The 25,096-nt window shown below is 39.8% G+C and overlaps 1 protein-coding gene across 6 annotated transcripts in view; it reads left to right on the forward strand.

Moving 5' to 3' along the window:
- CDC14A (cell division cycle 14A) overlaps nt 1-25,096 on the forward strand; it is a 198,803-nt gene that overhangs the window by 28,313 nt on the left and 145,394 nt on the right. For all 6 annotated transcript variants that reach the window (XM_006169037.3, XM_006169034.3, XM_006169035.3 and 3 more), the window contains exons 3-4: nt 3,150-3,225; nt 17,955-18,047. In XM_006169037.3, the coding sequence (XP_006169099.1) occupies nt 3,184-3,225; nt 17,955-18,047 (135 nt within the window). In that variant the 5' untranslated portion in view covers nt 3,150-3,183. The remainder of the gene's footprint in view (nt 1-3,149; nt 3,226-17,954; nt 18,048-25,096) is intronic.

Consider the following 25,096-nt stretch of genomic DNA (forward strand, 5'->3'; position numbering starts at 1 on the left):
TTTTTTTTTTGGGGAGAGGTTTTTGCTATAGGGCGTGTGTGCTTGCCAGCCAGACAGAGAGAGACAGAGAGACAGAAAGTGAGAAATTACTCCCTAGTGGGGATGGCCATCCCGCAATCCCTTCTCCTCCATTCGCCTCTCAGGATCTTGCACACACACGCGCCCAGCGTGAGTTTTAAGCCCCCAGGTCCGGGATTCGAACCGCAGTCGACTAAGTGGGAGTCCAGTGACATAGCCATTACGCCAACTGCTGGTCCCCAGTTTGGTTCTTTTGAGTGGGTTCTTGTCTGGTCTTATAGTGATTGATAGCTCAGGACAGACATAATTCGTTTTGGGTTCATGGATATTTTCTGTTTCTTTCTTCTTCTTCTTCTTCTTCTTCTTCTTCTTCTTCTTCTTCTTCTTCTTCTTCTTTTTGAGAGGTTTTTACTACAGGGAATGTGCACGTGCCAGAAAGACACAGACAGACAGAGAGACAAAAAGTGAGAAATAACCCCCCTGGGGGGGGGGATGGCCACGTCGCAATCCCTTCTCCTCCATTCTCCTCTTGGGATCTTGGACATGCACACACATGCGCCTGGCGTGAGTTTAAGCCACTGGGTCTGCGGTCGACTACATGGGAGTCCAGTGACATAGCCATTATGCCAACCGCTGGTCCCTGTGTTTCTTTACAGCACAACACAACACTGGAACTTTAGAAGTAAATTGAGGGCCAGCAGGTGGCGTGGTGGTTTAGGGTACTGGACTTCTACATGGCTGACCACGATTCGAGTCCCGGACCTGGTGGCTTGCTTTCTCACTTTTCCCCTCTCTCTCACTCTGTCCCTCTCTGGTCAAATTAAAATAAATAAATAAATAACGTTAAATAAAATAATTCTAAAAAAAAGAGAAATAAATCAAGAACTTTTATTTCAAATCATTGCACATTTTCTTTGGCAACTCTGTGTTCATCTCATGAAGTCTGTGTGCTGACAACTGATTTTGGTGCTGCTTACAGTATAACTCCTAAAATATTGCTAACTTGCCTAGCATAGATAAAATATACAAGTTAAATATTCGTTACTTATGTATGGCAAGTGGCTATTAGCAGATCTGACATAGTTTATATGACATCCTTATGATAGTGTCATTTGGGTGGCAGAAAAAATAAGTCAAATGACTCCCTCAAAATAAGGGTCTTTTATGGGATGAATTTTTGGCAACTTGTTGGTATATAGTAATCTTGAGTTCTAGGCTTAATTGAACTTGGAACATTAATGAGCGAACAATTCATAGTGAACGGTCGTTTGTTGAGGTTTTATATTATAAATAAGTATTCTTTAAGCATATAAGATATACGACACAGTTCCTGAGCAGAGGCTTACATCGTCGTTGAGAAGATAGGCTCTCCTACCCTATCATGCTTTGCAGTGTACGGCAGTGTGTGTGTGGGCCACAAGAGAGGCTCAGATGGCAAATGTTGGGAACTTTGGGTTAGTGTTTCCTAAGGGTGATTGAAAAGGCTTCTTGGAGAAGGGAGGATTTGAACCAAATTGTGAGTAAGCTGGAGTAGAGCAGGAAGAGAAATGGAGGGCCCTCCAGGTCAGGAGCACAAGGGGAGCAGCAGCTTGGTTAGGAATATGTGTGGAGTATTTGGGAATGAGAAGTAGGCAGAAAGATGCCGATTTGCTCAAGATTCCACAGCAAGGCAGAGGGGCAACTTGGAATCGAAACAGTCTTGCTGCATCCCAACCAGGACATTTTAATATTAAATGTTACTCAAAAGGTTCTAAAACACCTTCGGTTTTACCTTTAGGACTTGCCAGAGGAGAAGGTCAGCTAGGAGATTAGGGCATTTGTACAGAGTTTGATTGCTGAACCAGGAAATTATTTCGAAGACAGTAAGGAGCCATTCAGCATTTTCAAATAGTGGGAGGATATGCAAGAAGTGCGATTTCATGAAGATTAATCTCTAGTGGGGTATGGGATACTTGGAAAGGGGAGAAAGAATTTTTACAGTAAAGGTGTGAGATGAAGAGGAGCTAGACTTCCATTGCCAAAGTGGGAACAGAAAGGAAAGAGATAAATCAAAATGGTGGCGTTTGATATGTAAGAATTAAGTTAATATTTATCTGTGGCCCTATTGTGATCGAGAGGCGTCATGCCTGTGTGACTGGAAGCACAGTGATTTTCAGTCTGGAGGGCTAATTCGAAGGAAAGTTGGGTTGAGTTTTAGACATTCTGAGTTTTAGGTGATAGAAGGGCCTGAGATGGTAGGCCCAGCAAGTAGAAGCCTGATGCTGGATCTTAAGAGGAGGAGACATCTTTTTTTTCTGAGGCTTCTCAGTTAAACTCATGACAGTAAATAAAAGAGAAGATCTACAGACTGATAGCTACATCTTAGAGGTGTAAGGGATGGTGGGGGAGAGAGAGGAGCCAGTACATCTTATAACAAAACTCAAGGAGAATGAAAACTAAAAAAGATCACCGGATTTAAGATACTTGAGAATTGAGATCAGTGTTTGAGGGAACAGTTGGATGGGAATCTTGAGTGCACAGCTTTTTGATCAGGTAGGTAATAAAAAAAGCTGCAGAATAGGCTATGTAATATATTCATGTTGGTTCTTTCCTGCTTTTCAGTATGTTCACTTAAGTGACTTGGTGATAAAAGGTGACAAAACTCTAAACTGTCTAACGAGTGGTCAGATGGTGCAGAGATAATGCGGCTGGACCCATATGGGAAGGTTCTGGGTTTACATCCCAAAGCCTCCTTATACATGCTGGGAAACATTCATGTGCCGTGATCTGGACTGGCTCTGGCTGAGGGTGGATTGTGGCATTAAGACCTTGTCGAGGGTACTTGTCTTTATCTCTCTGTCTTTCTCTCTCTCTCATGGAAGATACAAATACATACTTAATAATAAAAACTCATTTAAATTGTCCAACTAATTCCCTCTTAAGAGACTGGCCCAAATAAATGGAAGATATTAGTTGGGTGGAAGCCATTAGTTATTTAGATTACCATGAAGTAGATAACTTATGTAATAACCCTTATTCTTGAAAAATAACTAAAATTTGGCTGTAAATTTAGTAAAGTTAAACATGAACATTGATGTTTTTGAACGTTTTATCTACTAAAGATGACATCCTTTGTTTTTCTTATATTTCAGTTTCTATGCAGATTTTGGACCTCTGAACTTGGCAATGGTGTACAGATACTGCTGTAAACTAAACAAGAAACTAAAAGTGAGTATTGTAGTGATGTTTATATGTTGGTAGTAAAATGTTTGAACTGTGGAATCTATCCAATGGGAGTGCTACACACACACACACACACACACACACACATTGTTTTCCAGGTAGTCCTGTCTTTGGAAATTTTTATGAGTAGTTCACATAGAAGTTGAAATTGAACCCCCAATTACACCACAAAAGGACATGTTAACCTCTTTCATTTTTCAGGATGAATTGCAATATGAGCTGGATAAAGTTGCTGCAATTGTGATCTAAGAAAGAATGAACAAATCCTTTTAGGCTGTTGTCATGAGTCTATCAAATTCCCTCCTAGGATAATTTTTCGGAAGCCTTCAGATCTGCGTGTAGACACTATTATCAGATGATGACAGGGCTCGTCAGACCTAGGGCTCTGAAGTACAACCATTTCTGGTCGAGATCGAAGTTTTGTGAGCTAGCAGTGAGAAAGCATGGATTTTACCAGATATGACAGAATTTGGGTCATATGTTCAATATTTATGTTTCCTCACATGAGGGATGAGTTTCATTTTCTGTACTTATACATGGATTTTGGCATGTGCCCCCCCCCCCCCTTTAAATAATGAGGATATAAGAAAAACTGACATCCGTTCAATATATTCCTAGTTTTAATTAACTTATTTAATCACTTGGAAAGTAATGTTTATTTTTTTCCCTCCAATTTCTAAATGAAGATCTTATATTTTCAATTTGTAAGGCAGATACTATAAAGCATGCTCTTATAGATAACAACTAAATTCTTTTTTTTTTTTTGGCCATAGAGTGTGTGTGCTCGCCAGGGAGAGACAGAGAAACAAGTGAGAGGGAAAGTGAGAAATCACCTCCCAGAGGGGATGGCCACACTATAATCTCTTGTGTCTATTCTCTTCCTGGGATTTTGAGCACATGTGTATGTGTGCCAATGTGAATTTTAAGCCACCAGGATCAGGATTTGAGCCATAGTCAACCATGTGGGAGTTCAACGTCTTAACCACTGCACTACCTACTAGGCCCCACATAGCCACTAAATTCTAGTGATCAGGTATTTTGTTCTTTTTGCTAGATAAAATGTTACTGTCTTTATATAGCACAGTGTATGTTGTATGTATAAATTACTGGGTGATTATCTTTGATTTGATTGATTTTTATTAAATTTAGGTATAAGAGTCTAATAGAGAATTTTATGTAGAATATATTGTATATTTATGAATTCGCAAGTTTTTGTAATGAGCACAGATTGCTAAATGGTCTTGGGATAATACCAAAGATAAATAGTTTTAGTCAATAATCATATAATATATAATGTAATATACTCTATTATTCTAGGAATTCATGCATACAATTTTGTCTAACTTGAAAAGCTATACACGAGTACTTCAGATTTTTTTGGGAAGATGGAATTAAAGTACAAGTTTATTTGGTGTCAACATTTAAAAAAATGCATTTAAAAGAAGGTTTGTTTCTTTCATGAGAGAGAGACAAAGAGAGAGTCAGGACAGATACCCCAAATAAAGTCCCCTCATGCAATACAAGTCCACTCTCAGCTGGCCTGTACAGAAGCCAAGCATGTGGGTCTAGCGTGCTCAGGGACGGCCTAGGACATGAACCCAGGACCTTTTCCATGTGAGTCTAGTTGCATTATTGCATTACCATTATGTAATACAATACCATTACCTAGCCCATTAGTGTTTTTAATAATAAACATTTTCTGTAACCTTTTTAGAGACTCCATGTATTTAAATACTTATTTATTCATTTTTAAAATTTTTCCAGCGGGTGCATGGGGTCACTGGAAGGAGATAGACAGAGAGGGAGAGAAAAGGAAAGTGAGAAAGCACCCTTCATGGGGAATGCTCAATATCTTATCTTCCATTTTTCCTTTTGGGCATGCAAACTGCAATTGGCCATGTATGAGTTCAGGTCTTTAACATCTATGCCACCTGTTGAACCTTGCAAATTTCTTTAACCAAACCAGATCTATGTTTTTCAGAAAAGAAGCTGCTGTCACTAGTTTAGAAAATAAGAGATTTTTGTAATCACCAAGGAAATAAATAATATCCTTTTTAGGTAAAATGAACTTTTAATGACTGAATTAACAAAAAAAGATAATAAATAGTGGAAGTCCATTTCTTCAATGTTTTTGCTTTCTTGATTGCTCATGTTAGTATGTAGTTGGTAAGAAGTGAGTGTTATAATTAGTTATCTGACACCTGGGTACTACCTGGAGTGACCAATGAGAAAAGAATCATTACTAGGAAAACAAAATCACTGGTCTGACTCAGTCTCACTTATAGCAATTGCATAATGTAGATGGATTAAATTAAGATTTTTTTTAAATTGTATGCTATACAGAATAGTATGGGTAAGACTACATGAAGACTTATTTGGATTTGCTTTGCTTTCATTAATAAAGCTTTTTTTCAGCTTTATGAAACTTTAATAAAGTTTGGAAAGTCTACTGGGTTCATTTCAGTGATCAGGTAATCTGCTGATGCCTGGAATGCCGTTTTTGGCTTTGGGATAGTTGGTGGGTACTCTATTACTTGCTGGAGGATTGAATTTTCAAAACCCAGAAGTTAACAAGTCGTGGGTTATCTCAGTGAAGCATGTGATGTATAATCTCTATATTAGGAGAAAAAAAGTTTACTTTACCAGTCCAAAGTTACAATAGTTTCTTTAGCCTGTGGAATCTCAATGTATTCATCCAGGAAATGGGAATTATAGAGCTCCCACAGGGAGGTAGTCAGGATTATATGAGAAAATATATGCAAAAGAGCTTTGTAAAATTTCAGGTCCCATATAAAAAAGTTACTAATGTAAAATTTGTAAATTCTGATAGGAAGTACAAAAAAAATCAGTTATTCCATGAAATGCATGTGTTCCCTCTTCTTAGCCTTAAAACTATCCTTCCTTCCTTCCTTCCTTCCTTCCTTCCTTCCTTCCTTCCTTCCTTCCTTCCTTCCTTTCTCTCTCTCTCTCTCTCTCTCTCTTTCTTTCTCTCTCTCTCCCTTTCTTCCTTTCTTTTCTTTCTTTCTTTTTTTTTTTTTTAGAGGTTTTTCACTATAGGGTGCATGTGCTTGCCAGAAAGACAGAGAGAGATAGAAAGCGAGAAATCACCCCCCCTCCCCCCCAGGGGGGTTAGCCACACCGCAATTCTCTTCTCGGGATCTTGGGCATGCATGCACACGTGCCCGGTGTGAGTTCAAGCCACTGGGTCCGGGACTTGAACCGCGGTCGACTACATGGGAGTCCAGTGACATAACCATTATGCTACCTACTGGTCCCAGAGCTATCATTTCTACATAGGAAAGTTGTCCAGTATGTTAGGAATCTAAAATCTTCCCATCTATAATTAAACACACATTCACTGCACCACCAACTCTTCCTTAGGAATCTAAATGACCATTTAGTCAAGACTCAGAAGGGGAGATTGGGAGAGGTACTTGACTTGTCCAAGCCTGTGAGGTCGTCAGGGCGTGGTTTCATGGCTCTTGGCTGCATTATTCCTGTTCTTTCCACCATCTTTGGTGATAACTGCACTTCTGGTTTATAAGCTTCCCACGCTCACTCTCAGCATGGCCCTTGTTACTTCACTTTGTTGTCCTAGGTTGGCTTTGAGACTCCTTTGTCTTTTTACTTCAGTGACCATTACTGCTACTCCATCTGCTTCACTTTGAAGAACCCTGACTCCAGGCTCTCCCACTGGAATATATCATTCTATCATTCACCTGGAAGTCTGTGTCTCCCACTCTGTTGTGATATCTGTACCTCAGTCTCCCTTGTCTCTCAGTCCACCGGCTCCCTGCTGGTGTCTCACCTGTAGCCCATGGTGTCTTATTTTGGTCAGGTCTTGGGCACCCTGCCTCCATGCCTTTGCCTTGTTTGCCTTGCCAGCGTCCCCAGTGGATAATTTCATGCACTGATTGGGAACTGTGGTACCCTGACACTCCTAGCCTTCCTTACACTTCACTCTGCAGTGTACCAGCTATTCTGTGCATTTGTTCAAGTTGTCCAGATCTACCAGAATGCTCTTTCCTTCTGGCTCGATGCCTTCTCATTCTTTAGACTCTGATCAGGCACCACCATCTAGGAAACATCCTCCTTGCACTCTCAGATTGGGTTGGAGGTGCCTCCTTTGTTTTCTCATAATTCTGTGCAGATCTGATTGTTGATGAGTTGTATGTACCTGTTTGCTTCGTCTTCCTCTCTAGACCGTAACTACTAGAGGATGGGGACAGGCTACATATCTTTGTGCCCCCTGTACTCAGCACAAACACAGGGAACTTCCTTGACCTTGTCATGAGTCTGCTGACTTGTTACAGAGCCCCTTTTTTTCATTTGCCTCCAGAGGTTTCAGAAGGTAGTCTCCCCTCAGCGTGCTCACACCCTCCACACACTGATCTCTTAACCCTTTACCTGCCTTTTACCTTCCCTATGCTACTGCTCTAGCGACACCTTAGATACCAACTCCGATGGCCTTGGCTCTGTCCTCAAATTCCTTCACTTCTCTGAATAACTTGACACTATTTTCTTTTTCTTTATGAGAGATAGCAAAAGGGAAATATAGAGGGAAAGGAAAAAGACGGAGATAGGTCTTTGTGACAGGGCTTCATTCTGCCACAATCCTGTGGTCGACTACCTGGGAATACAGTGACATAACCATTACGCCATCTGCTGGTCCCGATTGTTTTCCTTTTTATTCAATGCCTTATGTAGATAGATAATAGTTTGCTGAGTATTCTATACCAAACCCAAATCTTTCGAAGGATATTTTTTCAAGTTGATGCTCTCTCATTTCTGGTGTCCATTTGCACTTAATTCCTCATGGCCTTCGTTTTAATGATATTGATTAGAATGGAAAATTATCCATCAAACATCTGCTTAGACTTAAGGTCCAAAAGCAAAAATCTCTGTTCCAATAACAACAAAAAAACTACTGTGTGTTTTCAACTGTACTTTTAAAAATTGTAAATACCGGGACCAGCAGTTAGCGTAATGGCTATGTCGCTGGACTCCCATGTAGTCGACCGCGTTTTGGGTCCCGGACCTGGTAGCTTAAAACTCATGCCAGGCGTGTGTGCGTGAGTGCCCAAGATCCTGAGAGGAGAATGGAGGAGAAGGAATTGCAGCATGGCCATCCCCCTTGGGGGGAGATTTCTTGCTTTCTGTCTCTCTGTCTGGTGAGCGCACGGGCGCTATATCCAAAATCCTCTCAAAAAAAAAAAATTGTAAATACCAAGATTTATGGGGGCAGCAGGTGGCTTGGTGGTTGAAGTGCTGTACTCCCACATGCTCAACTGTGGTTCAAGTCCTGGACTCAGTAGCCCAAAAATCACAATAAATAAATAAATAAATGTTAAAAATGTTAAAAAACGTGGCTTTCCTTTAAAAAAAAAAATCAGTAGTTATAGTTTGCTGTTTGCTATTTTTGGCCAGTAGTCATTGCAATGGGAAAGAAATGAAAAGAGGGAAGATGTATTGGAGAACCATTTGTAAGAGCACATATATTATTTACTGTAAGATGTCACCAATGATTGATAGGCTAGAGCAGAAATGATTAATCTGGTATTTCAGGAGTCCCTAAACCCCTGGAATTATATATATAAATTTATGTGTATTTACATTTTTCCTCTGGAATGATTTATAGTTTTTGTCAGGTTTTCAAAGGGCTCCTTGGCATAGACAATGCAAAGAACACTGGACTGGGTGGGACATAAGGGCTTCTAAAGGAAAAGACTGTATTAACAAGACACAAAGTTAGAGTATTAAAACAGAATCCCAGAATGCCTTCTGTTCACCTAGTTAGCGAAATCCGGCCAGCTGTGGTGGCAGCAGGGGTGCAGTACACCACAATGCTGAGGCCACACGGTCCCTGCGCTGAGGTCTACCTGTGCCCTCCAAGCGTGCTCATGTCTGTGATCCCATGTCTGTGATCCTGGCTGGCTTTCGTGGTGGGTGATGGTAACATGAAGATCCTGCTGGGAGAGACTGTCTCTTTTTCTCTCCCTTTTTCTCATGGAAGAAATAAATAAGTAAGCTTAAAAAAAGAAAACCCTCAATGACTAATTTAATAATCTGCATGTTTTACAAACATAATATGATTGAATTGGCTTTTTCTAAAAGAGCCAATACCATTTTAAAGATTGATTTCACATTTTCTCAGAGAATAATAAAACCCCAGTTGAGGGAAAAAAGGTCTCTAAAAAATGGGGACATTTTCTAGGGCAGTGATTTTTTTTTTTTTTTAATACCTGCTGTTATGAATCAACAAGACAATTACAGTAATCTTGAGGACTATTTGAAAAAGGATTAAAAGAACATTCACAGAATGTAATTTCACATTTACAAAACATCCCTCATAGCCCTTTCAGGGCCAAAGGGGCAGGGGGGCGGCATCATGAAATGACTGATTGTACTGAAGCACGGAAAGTACCTGGCAGATGGCGGGGCTCGGGAACATGCTTGCTGCTGAGTGAGTCAGTGCAGTAATCCTGTCCTGCGCACCAGGCACCTGTGCCATCAGGGGGTGGTACACAGAATTCTTGCCGTCATGATTAGACCACCCTCTTATTGGAACTACAAAACCATGTTGAATTTTCTTCATGCGCTTCTGGAGATAGTTCATGTAGTTGAAAGAGACTGTCAGCTGAGGGGGACTTCAAGCAGTGTTGATTCACACGGGATTTGCATATATGGAAATATGCAAGGGCCCTCATGCCCTTTCAGGAATCCTCAGGCCAGCGGAACCCTGTTTAGAGAGAATGCCCAGTACACCTACAACTGTGTTACCATCATGATCAAATCACCTTTACGAGCTACTTTTCTTTGATATTCTGACTTCTACTCTAGTCAAATGTGCTGCTGTTTTATTAACGTACTGAGTGTGAAATGAAGTGGACCAACAGAGACACTTCTTCTTCTTAAAGGAGCTACTCATTCTGTTATGTTAGCTCAAAATAAAAACATAAACCATATTTTGTTTTGTACAGCCAAAGAACATTTTCAAGAATATCCCTTTCCTGAGAAAGTTGGAGGTAAAACATATAGAGGTCATGGCTGCTCCCAGAAGACCTGTTCATTGTATCGCTTGTGCAGTGGGATGACCACTGGCTGCTGTGGCGGTGCTGGTCGCTATGGCCTTCGTGGGCTAGCCTAGTCACTTGTATGAGCATGACGCCTGGGTCACCATGCTCTGTGCTGTGATGTGTTTAATCTGACCGCTGTCACTGGCTGAGTGCGCTTGTTTAGGGACGTGCATGGGCTCTTATTTTTTTATTGAAGAGTGTATAATCTAGGCTATACTAATGTCTTCCTAGGCTCAATCAGACCAGTTCGCACAGCTTCATTAAGTGGTGTTCTAACCAAGTCACCTGAAGTTAGACTTCTAAGCATGGCAAACATTCACCAAAGGCTGCTTAAAATCTATGTTTCTTAAAATTGATCATTCAGCTTTCATTTCTTTTTTCTTTTTTGGCTTTGAGCTTAATTGCATCACCTTTTGTTGTGAAATAGTTAAGTAGTTTATGTTTTCCTGACCTAAGCTGAACAAGTGCATGATTTATGTATGTTACCACAGTTTAAGGAGAGCCTGGGCTAGCTGTGGTTTGTGTAGCCTGCCATAATTTTCTTCTCTCTGAGTTGCTATGATTTGCTTTTCATAAGGAGTGACCCACTAGAATTCAACCTTTCACATAGGTTTCTTTTCCAAGATAGAAGATGTCTGGTTGGGATCTATACCCTCATCTTAATTTGTATTGTTCCATGTAGCAGATACTGAAATTTGGTTTACAAGTACCATTAAATATCTGTATGATGTATTGTACAATTATCATTATTTACATATGAAGGATAAAACTTTCATTCTCAGGTAAGCAATACAGGAAATTCCTGTAGGTTTGATGATATTAACTGATAAATATTCGACATTAAATCCCACCTTTTAAAAATCTTTTTAAATTTAATTTTATTTGTTATTATTATTATTTTAATTTGAAGAGAGAGAGAGTGAGAGAGAGTGAGATAACAAGCTACCAGGCCCATGACTTGAACTGTGGTCGGCCATGTGGGAGTACAGTGTCTTAACTATCATGCCACCTGCTGGTCCCTTTTTTTAACCTTCTTAAATGAAACAAATATTGTACCCTGTAACTAAGATAATTTCTTTGGTTCTTGTGTGCTTTGAATGTATCTCTATGCATTTATTCTGTAATATTGTGTTTATAGTAAGTCTTGGCCAATTTTTTGTATCAAGTATTCATTAGATTCTGTGCAAATATGAGGGCAGCCCTTGTCACTACATAGCTTAGCAAAGTGATACATGACAGCTGCTCAATTCATGTTGATTGAACCAATAGAATGATCTCCAGTGTCTGCACTCAGATTCAATTTGGCTGACTGCTCGCCCACGGGCTCATTCAATCTGCAGACTTATTTCATTGGGCATGAATACTATTTTAAAAATCTGAATTCATAGTCAACATTTGAAATTTATGGAACATTTTACAAAATTTTGGATTGTTAGCTTCTTCTAAATATTGCAGTATCTGACAATTGTGGACCCAGATTCCTGCCTGGAGCAGCATGGGGGAGCCAAGTATGCTTTGGATCGGAAATGCTTTCCTAGTTTGCCAACTGGCTCATTTAAAATTCTTGGCCTTTGAGAGTATGTGACTCTGGAACCTGTGAAATAATACCATTTAAGTCCACTTAATGACAACCATTAAGCTAACTTGCCTGGGATGCATGAATTTACAGATTGTAATAGAGTTTTCTGAGGAATCCGGGAGAATGTGTTTTTTGTAGCATGCTTTTAAAATAGCATATGGCAAGATCAGCAGTTGGCATAATGGCTATGTCTCTGGACTCCCATGTAGTTGACTGTGGTTCTAGTCCCTACCTGGTGGCTTAAACTAATGCTGGGCACGCGAGTGTGCATGCCCAAGATTCTGAGCGGAGAATGGAGGAGAAGGGATTGCAGTGTAGCCATCCCCGCTGGGGGGCGATTTCTTGCTTTCTGTCTCTCTGTCTCTCTCTGTCTTTGTGGCAAGTGTACAAGCCCTATAGCAAAAACTTCTCCAAAAAAAAGAGAAAAAGTAAAAGCATATAGCATAATTTGGAGTTCTTTTATAAAAGAGTTTCAAGTTCTTTTGGGGCTACTTTATCAGATGGACAGTGTTTTAGTGTCCATATTAAATATTTACCAGGGCGAGACCAATCATATGTTAATTAAAAAAATTTTTTTTGGTGATAGTGCGCATGTGCTTGCCAGAGGGAGAGAGAGGAAGAAGGTGAGAAGGTACCTCCCTTGGGGGTAATGGCCACACCACAATACCCCTCCTCTCTCCTCCTCTCAGGATTTTCAGCATGCATGCATTTTTTGAACCACCGGGTCTGGATTCGTATTGCGGTCAGCCATGTGGTATCCAGCCGCCTTAACCACCACACCACTGGTTGGCCCAGACCAATCACATTTTTATGCTACTCTTCTCCAAAGTTTAGCAGTTTCTTAGAGTAGTACTTCAGTGTGTGCTCTCTGCACCAGCAGTGTCAGCACTACTGGGGAAACCCATCAATGCAGATTCACAAGCCCTGCCCCACCAAAGCAGAACTCTGTGCTTGGGTCCCCACCATTTGGGTTTTAATAAGTATTCTAGGTGATTCTGAACCAGTGTCTTAAGAAAGATGAAATATAATACAATAATAAAATATAATTGAGTCTAGATTTAGTTTTTTATTTCTGAAAAAAATTTACTAATATTGACCAATTCAACCTAAACATTATTTAAATTATGAGTCACAGAACTTAGTATGGCCTCATCATTGAGATTCACAAAAACGGTCAGGCTCAGAGAGAGTTCTGGATTCCTCTGCCTGCCACACCCGCTGTGTAAATGATCACAGCAGGCCCTCTCTGGCTCCTGCCCTGTGCTCTGCTGGTGAAGTGCAGTGTGTTTATCACATTTGTGCCTTGCCCAGCATCTCCTGGAGACACTCCGTGTCCAGTGAAATTTGATCCCTCGAGCACTATTCCTCTTGCTTTGGAAAATGATGGAATGAAGCAAGTAACCAATAAATGTTAGGTGGTGGTGTTTTTGCTGTTTTTTTTTTTTTTTTTTTTTTTTTTTTTTTAAATGCTATAGGGTGCGTGTGCTCACCAGAAAGACAGAGACAGAGAGACAGAAAGTGAAAAATCACCTCCCCAGGGAAGATGACTACGCCACAATCTCTTCTCCTCCATTCTCCTCTTGGGATCTTGGACACGCATACACGCACACACGCACGACGTGAGTTTAAGCCACCGGGTCCGGGACTCGAATTGTGATCAACTACATGGGAGTCCAGTGACATAGCCATTATGCCAACTGCTGGACTTCCTGTTTTTTTGCTGTTATTATAAAGGCTTGGCTGTGTCCATTTAGGTTAAGAAGATCCAGAGGGTGATAAACCTGTTTCAAGATGGAAATGTAAAATATAGGGTGGGTGGTGGCTGCGACTTATGACCTGTAAGGGGTCATGTGTAGCCTTATGTCAGAACAGGCAAGTACTCCAGAGATCTTGGTATTTCTCCATGACATCTTTGCCTTTATATTTAAGACTGTAATCATCTGATTTGACTACTTTTAAACTTTACTTTGCTATTATAAACAGTGTTTTGGTAGTCTCCAGCTTCTCATGTAAAGCAAAAGGAATCTCATTGAGCAGACAGCTCACTGCAAGCCATGGGTTAAAGCATAGCTTTTTTTTTTTTGGAGAGGTTTTTGCTATAGGGCGTGTGCGCTTGCCAGACAGAGAGAGACAGAGAGACAGAAAGTGAGAAATCACCCCCCAGTGGGATGGCCATGCCGCAATCCCTTCTCCTCCGTTCTTCTCTCCGGATCTTGGGGACGCACGCACACGCGCCTGGTGTGAGTTCTAAGCCACTGGGTCTGGGACTCAAACCGCTGTCGGCTATGTGAGAGTCCAGCAACATAAGCCACTACACTAACTGCTGGTTCCAAGGCATAGCTTCTTGAAAGTGTGGGACTGCATGCCCTACCACGAAGGAGACAAACCAGAGTAAGGAGACGCAGCTGTCCCATTTGGAAGTTTACATTCCCTTGGTATTGGGGCAGAATTCGAGAAAACATTTACTGGCTCATTCACAAAGTAGAACTCTCGTATCCCCAAACTATACCTTTGTTTCTCTGCATGTATGTAAAGTTCTTCCATGAAAGATCTTGAAGAATGAGTTAAGGTTCCTTTAAAGTACTTTAGTCGTCAGTGTCTCCACAGACTAGTATTGTATTTTCTAGGATACTTTGATTATAAATTAGGTAGGATTTTTCTTTTTCATGTTTCAGAAGGGCATGTTTAATATTTGAAAGGAAAAAAAAAAGAACTTTTGTATATCAGTCTAAATAAAACATCAGCTAAACAACTATCAAGATGTTTTATTATCAAAAAGAAAAAAAAGATGTTTTATTATCCTTGAAAAATTTCCTTCCTTACCAGAATATCTCCTCTGGTGAACAGAATCACAGTGGGGCAGGTGGCTCATAAGTGGAGGGTCTGTTTGTAGCAAAGTGGGAAATTTGGACAAGGTCTAAGTACATACTCTATTTCTACCTTATCATTTTCTTTGAACTACGTTTGATTCCTTGAGTGAGAACTCAACTGTTAGTCATCTGACCTAGGAGATATTGGCCAATCTTCACTAAGCAAAAGATTATTTCTGACTAGTACTTTTGAGACTTAACTGTGAAAACTGAATTTTAAATCATCTAAAAATAAATGCTAGGAGCTTTACCTATTTCCTAAAAATCAGGAAGAAAGCTCTCAAAAGAAAAAAGGAGTCAGTTACATTTGCTTTCTGTGGGTAGCTTCCCTTAGGAATATTTTTAAATAGTTAAACTTTCTCAGTCATTTTTTAAAAAAGAATTACGTATTATTTAATTCCATTTGTTATTATTATTTTTTTTATTTGACCAGACAGAGACAGAGAGAGAAAGAAAGGGAAAGTGAAAAAGCAAGCTGCCAGATCTGGGACTCGAACCATGGTCAGCCGTGTGGAAATCCAGCACCTTTAATCATCCTGTCAGGCCTTCTAGGTAGATTTTATGAAGATTACTATTTGATATAATTTTTAAATACTTGTAAAGTTAAAAAAAATCTTTTAAGGTTCTTAAAATTTTAACTTGTATTATATTACATTTAAAAAGAAATAGAGACTAGCAGGTGACATGGTAAGTGGTTAAAGGCACTGGACTCTAACATGGCTGACCTCGGTTCAAGTCCTGGACCTGGCAGCTTGCTTTCTCACTTTCTTTTTCTCTTTCTTGCTATCTTTCACTTTGTCCCTCTCTGGTCAAATTAAAACAAACAAACAAATAAACTTAAATAAAATCATTCTTAAAAAAAAATATGTGTAGGTATATAGTGAAATTTCCTGGGCCCCATGGCCTAGCAGTTGAGGGAGCTGGATCCCTCATGGCTGACAGTGGTTTGAATTTTGACCCTGATGGCTTGAAAATATGCTGAGATCATATGCATACATGCTCAAAATCCCAATAAGATGAAGAAATGGAGGAGAAGGGATTGTGGCATGACCAAGCCCCACTGGGGGGGTACTTTTTCCTTCTCTGTGTCTCCTGTCTCTCTCTGGTGAGTGCATGTGCCCTCTGGCAATTACAAAAGAAAGAGAGAAAGAAAGAAAGAAAAAGAAATTCTCCTTCAAAATTCTGTCCTCTAGCTTCCTGGATTCCATTCCAGGCTGGTATTGCATATAATAGTTTAGAAAAAGACAGAGAACAAAAACTAGCAAAAAGAGGCAAACAGGAAAACTCCCCAAACAAAATGAAACAAAGAACAAGCATTGGTGATGAGGCAGTTTTATGAGTTTGTCAGTCTGGATACGTGGATTTGTAAATCAATTTACAATTCCACATCATTAAATGATAGCAATAGTTTTTATTATGATACCTCTATTCATAGTAGAATAGAGCATTAAAACAAATAAACCAAAGTTCAACATGGATTGTTGTTATTTCTTTCCTGCAAGTATTTTAGAAAACCAGGAAATGCAAATAGTGAAAGCTGGGAGCCAAAAAAACTGTTGAGTCGAGTCCTTATGCTGGATCTGGTTCATGGTTATAGAGAGCCTGGCCCATGGAAGGCAGTCTTCAGGTATTTGGGGTTCAGAGACTATAGGAGACGCTCAAATGTGAAGAACCTTCACTCGCTTTCTAGCAAATCAAAAATAACTTATTGATGGAGAGCAACAGATGGCAAAACATCGAATAAACAATAGAAAAAAGAAACATCCAGGCATTCTGTTGTTCTAAGTTGAGAAAGCAAGGACACTCGGAGTGATGAGGGTTCTCTGGCTCAGTGCTGGGAGACACATAACTGTGTTTTCTTTGGCTACATGTGGAAGCCAGAAGGCAGTTTCATCTTAGCATAGTCCAGAACTGAAAGCATTTCTTTTCCTTGTAGACAATAGTGAGGTCAAGTGAGGTATGCCTGTAGTTGCTCTGTTACTTTTTTTTTTTTTTTTTGCCAGAGAAAAACAGAGAGGGAGAAAGCACCCTCCTCCATGGAGCATGGTCATGAATCCTTTTCCCTCCTTCCATCCTTTTGGGATTTGGGACATTTACACACATGTGCCTGGCATGTTTCTCAAGTTGTGGGGTCTGGGACTCTAACTGACTGCACGGTTGGCCATGGAGGATCCAGCTCCTTTAACTACGGGCCACGGAGCCAGCCCTCTCTGTTTACATTTCTAAAGAGGTTCTAGAAGCAGCGATTCTCCGTGGATTGTAGTCAGTGTATAAAATTTAAAAGGCTGTTTTTGTAGTTAACATGAATTTATAGATAAATATTAAAATGTCCATATGTTTTTATATTTGAAACCGTTTGTTAGTATACTATAGCTCTTTCGAAATGTGAGGAAATCGAGCAGATTTTATTTAGTTACACCAGTGTTAGTGTCTTATATTTATTTGGGTTTTGATTAATGATTTTATTTCATTTTAAGAGATCTTTTTGTCACATCTATTATGTTTAGCATGTACATATACCATGTTGCTTATTTTGGATTTGGCTCTACATTTTAGCATGCAGTTTATTGCCTGGCATATAGCAAGTGCTTCATAACTTTTTTAATCCATGAATTTAATGTATGGCTATTGTATTAAGATATTTTCTGATGTAATCGTTTTGATGGTTCATCTTTTCCCATTAGCCATTTATTTTTTAAAAAAATTAAAAGGAAATTATGATAAAACATCCTAGAAAGAAAATACTAATATTGGTTTGTGAAAATAAAAAATTTTGGAGAAGATAATAGACTGGTTGACACATTTAAGTATAGTTAACTTTTTGGGGAGTTGGATTGGAATGTAGGGAGCAAAAGAGAGTGAGTAATTTATATATAAGAACAAGGTAACTTATCAAAAATAGTTCCTAACAGAAATGCTAATAATTTATTTCTCCACATATCAGTGTTCTTTCTTGGAAACAAATTTGTCATATTGTCAATTCTTAGGTTATGATTGGGCTGTAAAATGTCTGAGTTACTAGCTCTCAAGCCCTCAAATACTCATGTTCAAACACAAAAGAAATTATGGCTGAAAGTTAGGTTTTATAGCTTGTGACACATCTTGAGAGTTAAGAGATGGGATTTGTCTTCTGTATAGTTACCATTGTGTCTGTGATTATACTAATTCTTTTTTATCCCCTCATTCTAGTCATACAGCTTATCAAGAAAGAAAATTGTGCACTACACCTGCTTTGACCAACGGAAAAGAGCAAATGCAGCATTTTTGATAGGTGCTTATGCTGTAAGTACTTCCTTCATGATTGTTTTCTATAATCAGGTCAGTGAAATGCTAACCTAAAAGCCAGACCACTGTTTTTTTAATGGGATTGGGAAATGGTGGAGATCATTAGCAGCTGGGAATTGATCTGGAATGGGAAAAGTATTAAAATATTATGAAAGAGTCCAAAAAAACTAAAACTAAACTAAACTATTGAGATGTTCTTTTTTTTTTTTTTTTTTAGGAAAGGAAATTGTAGGTTGCACAGGGGAGGATTATTATTGTTTTAAAGAATCAATTCATTCACCTGTCTAACTGTTTGCAACTGGCAAACTGAATAGAAATCCTATAGCTTCCCTGAAAACTAGCTAAGATGTTCTCAAAAATAATTTCCATTAGAAATTTTGTTGTCTATGGGACCAGCAGATGGCATAATGGTTACATTGCTGGGCTCCCATGTAGTTGACCATGGTTCAAGTCCCAGAGCGGTTGGCTTAAAACTCATGCCAGGCATGTGTGCATGCATGCTCAAAATCCCAAGAGGAAAATGGAGGAGAAGGGATTGTGGTGTGGCTATCCCCCCTGGGGAGTGATTTCTCACTTTCTGTCTCTCTGTCTCTACAGTGAGCTCATAAGCCCTATAGCAAACATTGCTCTTAAAAAAATAAATTTTGTTGTTGCATGCAGTAAAATAGTGTGAATTTCATGTGTGCATGCTACAGAACTTCGGATGTTTCTGAAGTTCTCTGCATGTGCTGGGATTGGGCAAAGACTTAGGCGGCCGAAACGATCAGGACTAAAGTGTAATAGCTTTTCAGGGGTGTGTGTGATACTCAGTAGGAACAGGCTGGTTTAAAGGCAGGGTGACTAGAGGGGCCATTTTCCCTCATCCTTAGGGAGGGCTGGCATGTGTCTGAAACCTGGAGCCACGCTGCTATGTGACGTTTCAAGAACCTTGTTCTGAAGACCTTGACAGAAGGGGGCCCCAGCTTCTAGACATCAAACTGCCACATCAGACCAGAAGTTCCAGGGGTGGGCTTGAAAGGCTGCCAGCTGTTGCAGGGTACAGGCTGGGAGGAGAGGCAGGCATGCAGCCAGACTGCAGGTCAGGGTCCTATTCTAGGACTGAGCTGCCCAGCTCTACCTTCTTTCCCTCCCCTGATGTGTTGCAGTAAAGCTTTGAGTTACCACTTGTGGCACTTTTCCTTGCTCATGGACTACAGAGGACAGTACAATTAATATTGGTAAGGAATCAGAAAAACTGAAGGTGTTCATTCCTAAAAGGGTTCTGTGATAATGAGTATGCTGTTTTATCTCTCATATCTTTACTTGTTTTTTTTAATCTGTAAAAAAAAATCTGAGAGGGTTAGATTTCCTTCTAGTTCTTAGCACGTCAGAATGAACTGTGGCACCAGTCAGGCTAGTGGTGTTATTTTAAGAGCATATCTGAAAGCTGGTTGTTGGCAGGAAGGTTCAGTGAAGTGCTGGTAAGTTGAGTTAAGCAGGCTTGCTTATTTCCTACTTTGCATTGATAATTACTACTCACTTGAGACCCATAATTGACCCTGGGGTTGAAATATGTAGAGGGCATCTACCAGTCTCTGGAGTCAAGCCATGTAAAGACGTGTGTCTTTCCTGCAGGATTTGGTCGTGCTTTGAGAGCATGTTGTCTGTGGGTCCCTTGTCACAAAGGATTTGCCACCAGGAAGTCATCTGATGCTTTTCTTTCTTCTTTCCCTTTCACTCCCTCATTTCTTCTCTCTCTTCTTTCTTTTTTAATGTCCGTTCTGTGCATTTTGCTTAGGGTGGCCCTTCCTTTTAGCAGGGCACCTCTAGCATTTGAAATGAAGTTTTGTGATTGTATTTGGAGGCACTGAGCTTGTGATCAAATACTCCATAATAAAATACATCTTCTAATGCAGACGTTTCCACCACTCTGAAGTAATCAAAGGGAGAAAACGTTGTCTTGACATGGGGCTAGAAATGCCGAGGACAGCAGGAGCTTGTCTTACATTCCAATTACAGCTCTGAGGAACAGTGTAGAGCGACTACTCTCGGATTGGTCATTCCCAATTGATTTTCTTTTCTGATTTTGGACATGCGTTCCCTAGAGAGCTTTCGACACAAACCTTAATAAAAAGAAACAACTGTAGTCTTTCCTAAAGAGAATATTCTACTTATTCTACCTGAATGCATTTGATTGTTGACACAAGTTTTATAAGAAAATGGTTAATAATGTGCATTATACATACATCTCCTTAAATTCTACATATTTTAATGCTGCTAGTTAAATAAGTCTAAGTTTTGGGGGGCAATTTTTCTTAAAGGAATTATTTAATTTATTACGATTCTTTTTTTTAAAAAAAATATTGACCAAAGAGAGACAGAGAGAAATAGAAAGTGAGAAAGCTAGCCGTCTGGTCTGGGACTGAAACCTCAGTTGACCATGTGGGAGTCCAGCACCTTAACCATCATTCTACCTGCTGGCCCCAGTGGGGCGATCTTTACAAAGAACTTTTTATCTTTGCAGCAGCCACGTAGCCTGCATGGCGTGTCAGTCCAGTTTGTGTCTGTTGTAACAGAATACCATAGACAGAGTCATTTATAGACATAAATGGTCTTCTAGTCTTACCTTCACAAAGATTTTTTTCTCACATTCTACCCTTTTATCTACACCCCTGGTTACCCATTAGCCTCTTGCTGCTTTATTTATTTATTTTTATTTTTACAATGCTCTCCTATTTGATACCACCTTGTTTGTTTATGCATTTACTTATTGTTTCTTTCCAAGACCGGAGGGTAGAGAACTGCTTTGTCGAGAGGGTGATAAACTATTGAACAAGGGGTTAAGCCCAGGCATTTTCTCGTTGAATTGGAAGCTGGCCACAAAACTGGGGCAGGGTCCTAGAGGCTTCCTGTTGTGCTCATCATGGGGAAGTTGAGAGTGGGCAGTGTGGAGTGTGGCAGGGCAACAGCTGTTCACCAGCTTGTCTGGAACTGTTTGAACACTGAGTGTCAGCTTAGAACTGTGCCTGGTGCATGGTGCTTGATAAATATCTGTTGAATGAATGAATAACTGGATGACAAAATGTGAAAGAACAAAAGATGGTAACATATAGAGAGCTCCTCTGAAAATAATCGAGTAAAGTGGTGTCTTCCTCCTTTCTAGCAGCAGTCTATTTGTAGTAATGACTGAGTCAATTGTGGTCTTAACAGGTGCAGAATCAAACAAAAGATCTAGATCAAGGGGAGTACCTGGTATACAGTCAGATCTCTATTTTTCTCTTTTAAATAAACTTGTGTTTACCCATTTTGAAATTGTGGTAAAATACACAACATGGCATATACTGTCAACCACATTTAGGTGTACAGTTCGGTGGTGTTAAGCATTCTCATATGGTCATGCAGTCATCACCATGCCTTACTTTTGAGTGTGACACCTCGGGCAGACAGGAAGCAACCAGAGCCAGGGCTTTGCTTGTTGGTTTCTTTGTTAGTATAGGGGCTGGCAGGTGGCATGGTGGTTAATGTGCTGGGCTCGTATGTGGCTGACTGCAGTTCGAGTCCTGGACCTGGTGGCTTGCTTTCTCGTTTTCCCTCTCCCTCTTTCACTCTGTCCCTGTCTGGTCTAATTTAAATAAATAAATAACTAAAGTTAAATAATTGTAAAAAAATCCAAAAACAAAACAAAAAACAAATGAAAATGACTTCAATATGTCACAGAAGCTTTCCTGTTTCTGTTTTCTTATCCCTGGGTCAGGGAGAGACTTTAAGAAGTCATAGATCCGTCAAGAGGAGATAACCTGTAGACTCGTGTTTAGCAGGGAATCCGCAGAGACAGACACTCTTCCCTGGGGGTGGTCTTCCACCAGGGCTGCAGAGATGATGTGGCCACTGGAGAGCACAGTGACACTGAGCGGATGACGCACACCCATTTCAGGGAATTCCCAGCTGGTGAGGCATCTTTTGCATTCCCTTCGTTGTGACCTTGTGCTTGAGACGAAGGTTTCAGATTTCAAGAAGAGATGAACTCTGCTGGGAAGTTGTTTTCCTTCCTGAGCAACCCTCCGTGCAATTTTAGGGTTAGGATGCTTAAATCATCAGAGTATCTAAAATGCTCTCACAAGAGTATGAAGAATACGGCTTTAAAAATTCTATGTATGAATTACTTAGGTTTTTGTCAGGCGCCTAAAGACCAGTCCTCACTGTACCTGCATTACCACTTTATTTCCAGGTCACAGGGTCGGAAGGAATTTGGATCGGGATAAAATGACTAAGAATTAGAAGTAACATATGTGAAGAGAAGTTAAAATAATGATGTTTGTTTCATTTAAAAAATTAAGTTCGGAATGAAAGTTCATTTTTTTTTAGATGTGTGTAGGATGCTTAAACTGAGGTGGAAGCCACGTTGTATTTTCCTTAACAACGTCGGGAGTTGAGTCTTTGCTTTGCTAAACGAGGGGTCTACATTATGGATGAACTGGGACTAGCCTCATCCTGAGGTCTTGTCTGAATTGAGGATGACAAGACTGAGGTTTGTAGACTTTCTAACCACGTCTGTGTCTGCTATTTATTTTGTAGACTATACTTAAGGCCTGAATAGTTATATTCTGCTGCTAAATCTACTACTAATTGCAAAGAAGCCGTTGGCCATCGGGTGCAGGGGTTATGAGCGATGACTTTAGCATAGCCACAGGTGTGGCTTTGAACCTACCTGTTAGGATGTCTGGGGCAAGGTATTTAACTTATCCAAACTTCTATTTTTTTTCATGTCTAGAATAGAGATAATAATACCCTGTCTAGCAGAGCTGTGGTGAGGACTGTAGAAGAACACGCATTTAAAGGTGTCATCGGTACAGGTCTGGCTGTAAGCACTCAGTAATACCTGGGCTCTGGGCAGGGACTCTGTGTGGCCTTCTGAAAACTTTTCTGAGCCAATTTCCTGTCTCCTATTTCCTGTTGTTGTGCATAGACTTTTCGTCCACCCCCTATAGATCTTATGACTGCTTTGCCCCCTCTTTGTCTGCTTATCTTCCCTCCTGTCCACTCTGCTTCACTCTCATATCATTCCTTGTCTCAGTAACACTGATGTGATTGTTCCTGTGAGTATTGCTTAGTGCGTGCACTGATCAGTATGAATAAGAGCCTTCTTCTTCCTAGGATATTATTTGTATTTTAAAGGGTCTGTCTAAACCAATTAAATTTCTCATTTCTGAGATGTGTAGTAAGTTTAAGATTATAAATATCTATTTAACTCTTATGAGCCCTGCCAAACACAGAGGTATGTTATCAGAGAGAAAAAAAAAAAAGAAAAACGAATGCCTAGCTTACTCTAGGGAACAGATGAGCAATAAATAATTACAAAAATGCATGGTAGGTGCCAAATTTGGATAAATATGAATTATTTTTAACAATTTTTATTTACAATTTTTATCTTACAACAAGCCTCATTCTAGGAGTTGTGGCTATTAAGGTGAATGGCTGTCTACTTTCTGGTGTAGGTGTTGGGGGACTGGCAAGGACGAGAGACCAAGGAATGCCAATCCCATCAGGCCAAGTTGGTAAGGAAACAGCAGATGGGGGATAGTGTGTGGGAGGTCAGCATCTTAACCTCCACACCCCCTGGTAGTCCAAGATGAATTATATTCTAAATCTCAACTTTAAAAGGGAGGTAATTTAATGAGAAGATAGTTATTTTTTTTTTCTTACAATTAAAGCATCTTTAAAAAGTGGCATAACCACATTACAGGGGAAATGTAAGAAAATTTTTCAGTTGCATCACTTGAAACCTGAACTGTTTACTGAGGTGTCATTGCAATGTAGTTTTGTAATCCTTTTTTTCACTTCGCCAATACATGTTTTGCCATTTTGCTACCAAAGGACTAATATTCCAGTTAGAGGGTTTATCATTACTAAACATTTTAGATTAAAAAAAATCTTTATAATATGACAGATAACTTGTTGTATTATAAATGTTTCTTTTCTTTTTTTTTTCCCATTTACTTATTTGCATTCATTCACTGTACATCATTACAGCATACAAAATGAGATTTTCCATCCAGAGTATACTGTATATTGTCTCAATCAAGCACGTCAACAAACATGTTATTGTCAGCAAATGATCTTCCATTTCTTGCTTTCTGTATGTTTTGCTTTTTTCCCCCCATCCTTGATTCCATATCTCTTACCCTCTGCCACCTCCCGCTCTCCTCCCACACTGTCTCTGATATCTATGTTTGATTTCTATACTGTTTTCTCCCCACATTTTATTGAATCACCAAAGACCCTAATCAATCCAAATACCCTCATAGCAAACGCAGGTGACACACACATTTCCATGAACACAAGTCTAACTTTACGCATCGTATAAAGTAGCACCTAGCTGGGGCTACATATCCTACTGCAGTCATTGAATAGATATATTTTTTTTCCTGAAACTTTTTATTTTTGGTAACTCAATTTACATTCCTTCCCTAAGCATCATCACAGCACACAAAATGCAATCTCCCATCCAGTACACACTGCATAGTGACTCAATCATGCACATTACAAAAAAAAATATTTCCAATTCTAGTTCCTAGAATTATTTCCACCCCTCTTTCTGACCCTCTGTCCCTTCCCACCCTCCTCTCACACCACCTCCGGTGTCCAAAATTGTCCTCCATTCCCTTCCCACCCACAATGCATCATTGATCACACAATTTCCTACATAATCTAACTAATTTCAATGGTGAGTTCACTCATTACTACTAAGAAAACCAGTTTTAACTTAAATCAAAGAAACGCCAAGGAACTTTGCTTAAAGCCAGGAAACAGGTTAGGATTCTGTTCAAATGGTAGGTGCATGAACCTATCAGTCTCATGTACTTTTATCTTCTGTTCTGGTTCAATTTTCCTAATTAAATTCTGGTATATAATATTCAACTCCAGACTTGTCCCTATGATTAAGTTGGCTACTTTCTTAGTTTTGGGACTCTAATTTCCATGTGTCTGTGTTTAATTTTCCTGATATAGCACACCCTTGAGAACTTCTTGGAGATCTGGTCTGGTGCTGGTAAATTCTTTCAGGTTTT

Source organism: Tupaia chinensis, unplaced genomic scaffold, assembly GCF_000334495.1.
Source record: "Tupaia chinensis unplaced genomic scaffold, TupChi_1.0 Scaffold146687_1, whole genome shotgun sequence".
Classification (NCBI taxonomy): domain Eukaryota; kingdom Metazoa; phylum Chordata; class Mammalia; order Scandentia; family Tupaiidae; genus Tupaia; species Tupaia belangeri.